The sequence below is a fragment of the Malania oleifera genome, chromosome 1 (genome assembly GCF_029873635.1).
Source record: "Malania oleifera isolate guangnan ecotype guangnan chromosome 1, ASM2987363v1, whole genome shotgun sequence".
NCBI classification, from domain to species: Eukaryota; Viridiplantae; Streptophyta; class Magnoliopsida; order Santalales; family Ximeniaceae; genus Malania; species Malania oleifera.
In genome coordinates this window covers 74,004,387-74,010,761 of record NC_080417.1, presented here as the reverse complement: position 1 = coordinate 74,010,761, position 6,375 = coordinate 74,004,387, and the positions used below count along the sequence as shown (strand labels likewise).

At 34.2% G+C, this 6,375-nt stretch overlaps 1 protein-coding gene across 1 annotated transcript; it reads right to left on the bottom strand.

Annotated features, from left to right (window-relative positions):
• Positions 1-779: 779 nt before the first annotated feature.
• LOC131159949 (putative glutamine amidotransferase GAT1_2.1) lies at positions 780-4,383 on the bottom strand. The gene is made up of 4 exons (XM_058115198.1): positions 4,242-4,383; positions 2,398-3,131; positions 1,425-1,619; positions 780-1,306 (listed from the first exon to the last, which is right to left on the bottom strand). Exons 1-4 carry the CDS (start codon positions 4,333-4,335, stop codon positions 1,037-1,039), a joined length of 1,293 nt encoding a protein of 430 aa, XP_057971181.1. The 5' UTR covers positions 4,336-4,383; the 3' UTR covers positions 780-1,036.
• Between the last annotated feature and the right edge of the window lie 1,992 nt (positions 4,384-6,375).

Here is a 6,375-nt window from a genome sequence, read left to right as displayed (position 1 = left end):
CATCCTCAGTGATAGCGATCATCTTGGTGTTCGTCCTGCCAATTTTCCCATAAAACAAAATTTCAAACTCAATAATACTAATGTTGATCTTCTCTTCGATCCAAGCTCGCTTTGGCGACTCGTTAGACATTTGATATATCTCACCATCACCCATCCCGACATTGTATTCCCCGTCAATATTCTCAGTTAATTTATGCATCAGCCCAAACAACCACATTATGATGTTGTTGTCTATGTTTTTCGCTACATTAAGGCATCTCTAGGCCAGGACTTATTTTTTCCTACTGCTAACACTCTTCAAGTTTCCGCCTATTCTGATTCGGATTGAGCTAGTTATCCCCTCACTCACTGCACCACTACTGGTTTTTTCCTGGCGCACTAAGAAACAAACTACAATGTCTCGCTCCTCCGCCGAAGTTGAGTACCGGGCGCTTGCTTCTACTACTTGTGAACTTACATGGCTCAAGATCCTTTTAAATGATCTTGGTGTACCACATTCCTAACCTATGCTCTTATATTGTGACAATCAAGCAACTCTTCACATGGTCCAGAATCATGTTTCTACGAACGTACAAAATATACTTATCACGCAAGTTGGGCAATACAAATCTCCATGCTCCAACTTAAGGGAAAGTATTAGAAATATATATATATATATATATATATATATATATATATTCCATTTTTCATTTATTATGTACTTATTGTAGAACAAATATTTAGGAGTAATTTTGTGATATTGTTCCTGAACTCATATATGTAAATACACACTTGTATTATTGAATAATATACAGAAAATTCCTTTATTCAAATTTAACACGGATTGTAGGACTTCCGTTAACAACTGGGCAAGAACATTCATCTATTGAACGTTCATAAATGAATATTCATTTATTTAACACACGCCTCATCGGCCTGCTTCTAATTTCAGACCAATAAGCAGAGGCAAACAAAAATGACAGGGTAATTGAACAAGCTAGCACAGCAGCTCATTACAAGCAAGGTGGAATGCGTGAGACAATCTGAAGACAATGGTTTATAATGCCTTGGGCTGAGAAAGCTGCAGCTTTCGGTGTAAAAGTACTTCAGAGCATGCTTGCCCCATCCAGTGGTAGAGAGACATGAGATCAGATAACTGCTCCACTGACAACCTCCCAATCGCATGTTTTGCCATCTTTTCCCGCCCGCCACTGATTCCCATGTTAAACGATGCATCCCTCAGAGCTGTTCCTCCCATTTGCATCGCCATTATTGCACTGCCGTTCTCTACTTGCTGCTGTGGACTAATCCAACCTTTGCTGCAGAGCTGCATTGTTATATTAATAAGTTACTGATTAATTACCCAATTAAAATAGACAAATATTCTCAAAAGAAATTATTAAAAACAAAGGATTAGTTTAACTTTTTTTTTTTTCCGTGTATACCTCCAAAAATCCTGCTCCAGCCTCGAGCTCGCCTTCTTTCCATGGATGCAAAACGGGAGTGACAGATGAGCTGTTACTTCCGGCAATGATCCTGCTCTTACTCTCCTTCAATTCCAGGGCAAGCCTTGGAGATTTAGGCACACATTCTGAGATGACAACCTTCTTCTGGTAAGCAATTACTGCTCGCACAAATTCCTAAATTTCCAAAAACGAAATGACCAGGACAAGTTAATTTTCAAGTAAAACAAAGGTCAGTGTCGAATTATTGTTAAAATTTATGAAAATAAAAACTTAAAATAAAAACTAAAATTAGAAATAGAAACTGATAGATGTAAACTAACAAATTAAAAGAAATTACAAATTTAATTAAAAAAATATTCATTTTTGTTCTTGAGTCGAATAATGATTTTAAAATATAATTAAGATAATAAAAGTAGAAACTGTTCTAAATTTAAGATATTATAATGAAAATTAAATTTATTATTATAATTAATTTACTTAATTTTTTATTTTTAAAATTAACTTTATAAGAACATCCTTATTTTATACGACAATTAAAATATAGTAAAAATATTTTGTGAAATGATTTTTATAATTTATTAGTTTTTTTTTTTTTTACAATTTTATGAATATTTTTATTTTAATCATATCTTAAATTTATATGATCATTTCATTTAAATCATAATTAAAAAGTATGGCTAAAATAAATAATTTTAATATTAAAAAAAGGTCAATTTTGAATATAAAAATATCCTTACAATTGCTCGTCAAAACATTTGAAAAAATATAAAATTTGATTTTTAATTTTTTTCATAAAGAACTGAAAATAATCTAGCAAAAAATAGAAAATTGATAATGTAAATAAACACATTTTCACAATATATTTTTGTATTGTAAAGAAATCCCAAAATAAAAAAAGTATCAAACAAACTATAGCATTTTGAATATTGAATAAAAATAAAATTATAATGACCTGGTAAGCACGTGGACAGCCCGGATAGTCAAACTCCTCGGAATCTGGCTTTCTCATCCTCTCAGGATGGAATTGAAGTCCCATAAAAAACCTACCCTCATTGGGATCATAAGAATTTGCACCATAAAACCCCTCAACCAGCCCGTCCGGAGCAAAAGCCATGGGAACAAAGCGACGGGCTAATTCCTTCACCCCCTGATGGTGATAGCTATTAACCAAGATCTCTTCGACGCCCTCTTCAGCCAAAGAATCCTTGAACCAACAATACAAAGGGGTGTCCTTCACCAACTTAATTGCATGGCGATGGCCATCGTAGTTATCATAGTTAATGTGAGCCACGAGGCGACCTTGGTTGGGACATTCCTTAGGGAGTTCTGCCTCTATGTCCTGGTAAAGGGTACCCCCGCATGCAACGTTTAGGAGCTGTGACCCTCTGCAGATTCCCAAGTAGGGTATGTTCCTTTGGAGACAAAGCTTCACTAGTTCAAATTCGATAAGGTCTTTCTCCCTGTCTACGGTGGTATCACTGGCGTGCAAGTTCCTGATTTGTTCTAATTCTTGTCGCGAAAGAGTAGAAGAAGTGTCATAAAATGAGGGATCAATGTCCTCTCCTTCGCAGAGTAGAACGCCATGTATGGGTTCAAAGCTGTGAAGCAACTTTTCCATTCCCGACACTCTGGGAACAATTACTGGGACTGCCCCATTCTGTACAATTAGATCGAGATGATATTCACCTAATAATATTCAGCAGTCACAAAAACAAGATCATAAAAAATTAATTGCAAAGCTACTGAAGAAGAAGAAAAAGAAGGGAACCATAATGACGACAGTCACAATTTTTAGGTAGTATTTGGTGGTATACATTTTGAAATTCTGATTTTGATATTTGTGATTGTTTTTATAAAAAAAAAAATTAATGTAATTTTTATACTATATTTTATTCAGATTTATACAAATTCAAATCTAAAGTATGAATTTCGTGCTATCAAATGAAATATCAATATAAATTGTTAATTACAAACTTTTGAATTGTGAGACCAAAGATTATTGACCTACAAATAATTTTTGTTCAAATTGACGCGCTAGATCTCATTTCCATGTACTAAAATTTCTTTGCACAAAAAATTTAGTGGTGCATTGAAGTTTGATACTTGACAATGTAGCATTATGTTTAAAATTAGTACAAGAGATCATTGCTTTAGCAAATTATTTTGGAGTTTTGTCAGTGACACTACTCAAGTATGATGGAAATTTTGTATTTTACAAAGTTTATACATGTGGAAGCAAGCAGAGCTTACAAGAATTATATATTAAGTATGGTAGAGATTTGTATTTTACAAACTTGATACATGTGGAAGTAAGCAGAGCTTAAAATGAATTATATATTAATTTTTCATTTTTTTCTGTCTGTTTAGATTTGTTGCATGTGTGTGGGCTTCATTACATATTTTAGACTCGGTGTATTTTAAGAGAAGCAAAAAGCGAGGAGGCCTCAATTCGATTCCTGTGTCATTTTAGCTATGCAAAAAGGAATCGTAATTTTCTTGTTCATTATGAGGCAAAATGTGTCTTTGCTGCACCTAAAGATTTTGTTGAATACCCCCCTTTTCCTCTTTTTGCTTGTGAAGATAATTTCAACCTTGGGTAACACTGGCTTTTGCTTAATAATGAGTTTCTTTTCTCTCCAACAAAAAAAATCGATTCCTCGGTTTTGCACTTTGGTACATAATATTCGGTACTTTACAGTTTAAAATATTATAAAAACTTAAAAATACGAAATACTGGAGTAGTGGAAGCGCGCAGGGGAAGAGGAGGCAGAGCCAACAAAGGTGGATGGAACTTACCCACAAAATCTACGAACTTATTTTTGCGAAGGGTTCGCCTGGAGACGATGAGGATGCGAGGACGAGGGTTTACGGAGGAAAGGTGATCAGCCATGCCTTCAGATTCAATCAATGTGGCCGGGGACGGGGGAAATGATATATGGGCAATGGGTTAGCTTTGCATTTTCGTTTTGTTTATATAGAGGAGGAAACCGTGGGGGATTCAATTTGCCATATCAGCATGTGACGACATTCATTGCGGGACACGCACCGCGTGTTTCCACATTTTCCACGATGTGTCAGTACCTTACAACCGACTGTGACCGGAGTAAAGCCGTTTTAAAATAAAACTAATGAAAAAAGAAAAAGAAAAAAGAAAATAGCACTGCCACTCAATTGTCCTTGTGGCACAACACTAGGGATAACGAAGCCCTATATGATGACCCTTGACACAAGTTCTAATCAAAATTACATCCCAAAAGAAATAGCAATGGAACAATAAAGCTTTAAGGTATTTCTCTAACTCACACATGCAGTCAATTTAACAACAATATGCGACTCTAGAGAGCCTTCTTAAAGGACTCAACCTGTTAGGTAAGATAAAATATTAGGCCCAAAGATTTACAACAATAATACAACCAAATTTAACAAGTAACAAAGTGTAAACTCAAATTCATGAACTCTATATTCTTGTGTATTGTGTCTTCTCTATTCTTTAATCAGTATTGGCTAGTATTCATAGACGAGTGGTCAGATTTAGGCTTTTTTTCGTCTAGATTCTATAATTAGTGCATGATTGAGTTGAAGGATTTATACACATGTAGTGAACATTATTGCTCACCTAAAAAAGGAAACATCTAGCCCTTTGATGTTTGCCTAACGTTAAAGCTTTAACATTAAGCGTCGCAATTTTTCTAAGATATCAATCAATAATACAAGAGGTAACTCAAAATATATTAGTATGACAAGTTTACTGAACAAGCACATTGCAAAGCACGATAAAATTATGGTGCATCAGTGATAAAGTTTGTGACAGAGTCTACATGTGAGTTTATAAAAGGGTATATTTGTGAGTCTATTGTAGAGTATGTGAGAGTGTTTGTTTGTGAGTCCATGTAAGTCTATTTGTGAGTTTGTTTGTGAGAATTGAACACTAGTTTTGTCAGACATAAAAAATAACATCAACATTCTCCCCCATTTTTGATTGATGACAAAACCTTGTGCGTGTGTGTGTGTGTGTGCGCGCGCTTATGCTTTCCTTTACTATATGCTTAGCTCCCCCTTACTATATGCTTTGAAAAAATGACAACTCAAAAGATGTGCAATCAACATGACGTGAATGATGTAAAATAAGATATCTATTGGCATTAGGTTTCAAAGAGTGTTTTTGGGTTGCCAACATTTGGTGATTTGTAATAAACCAAAGTAAGTAACATAGTCATCCTTAGGTTATCTCACTTAGCCATTTTTATTTAAAAAGGAATTTCCACTTTATTTTGTTTCTTAGAAAGGTAAAAGCCTTTTCTTTTCAAAATTTCAAATCTAGAGTACCATTGTGAATAGGGAAGGTAGACTTTCAAATCTCTTCAATTTGAGATTTGAAAGACCTAGCACCCTAAAGTACTCATTCAAAGAATGGATGTAGCACTTACCTTATGTGAGGGTTTGTATGTTCCACAAAAAAATACGTATTATTGAAGAAAAGTTTGAAAAATGACACAAAATTATGCTTCCAATATCAGATAGTTGATTTCTTACAGAGAGCGGTTAATCGACCTCTACTAGTTTTGGTTCTCTTCCATTTGCAACAAAATCAAAACTCTCACCCCTTTACCCAATTTGAAAATAGATTCATGGTACTCATATAGAGGCATAAGACCTATAGGAATCCTTCTACTTGGTTCCTTAACAAATCCTTGAACAAAATCAAACATAAACAAACATAGAGAAAATAAAATGAAATAAACAAAGAAAATATGAAGTTTTTTGTCTGTGGCTAAATCTGTCGAGGTATATTGCTTACATATCCTCCGTTAGAGGAATCAAGCCACTTGTAGTTCCAAAAACATTTTCAAAAAAATAAAAAATAAAATTAGAAAACATTTTTAGTGAATGTTTTGGAGAAATTTATTTAAAATCACTTGTAAAATCTTGA

What these genes read in the sequence shown, in the direction of transcription:
- LOC131159949 (XM_058115198.1), bottom strand. Translation starts at nt 4,335, where the DNA reads ATGGCTGATCACCTTTCCTCCGTAAACCCTCGTCCTCGCATCCTCATC. An exon ending in TAAGTTCGTAGATTTTGTGG is followed by an intron (nt 3,132 to 4,241) that starts GTAAGTTCCATC and finishes GAATATTATTAG; the next exon opens with GTGAATATCATCTCGATCTA. An exon ending in GCTGTCCACGTGCTTACCAG is followed by an intron (nt 1,620 to 2,397) that starts GTCATTATAATT and finishes TTGGAAATTTAG; the next exon opens with GAATTTGTGCGAGCAGTAAT.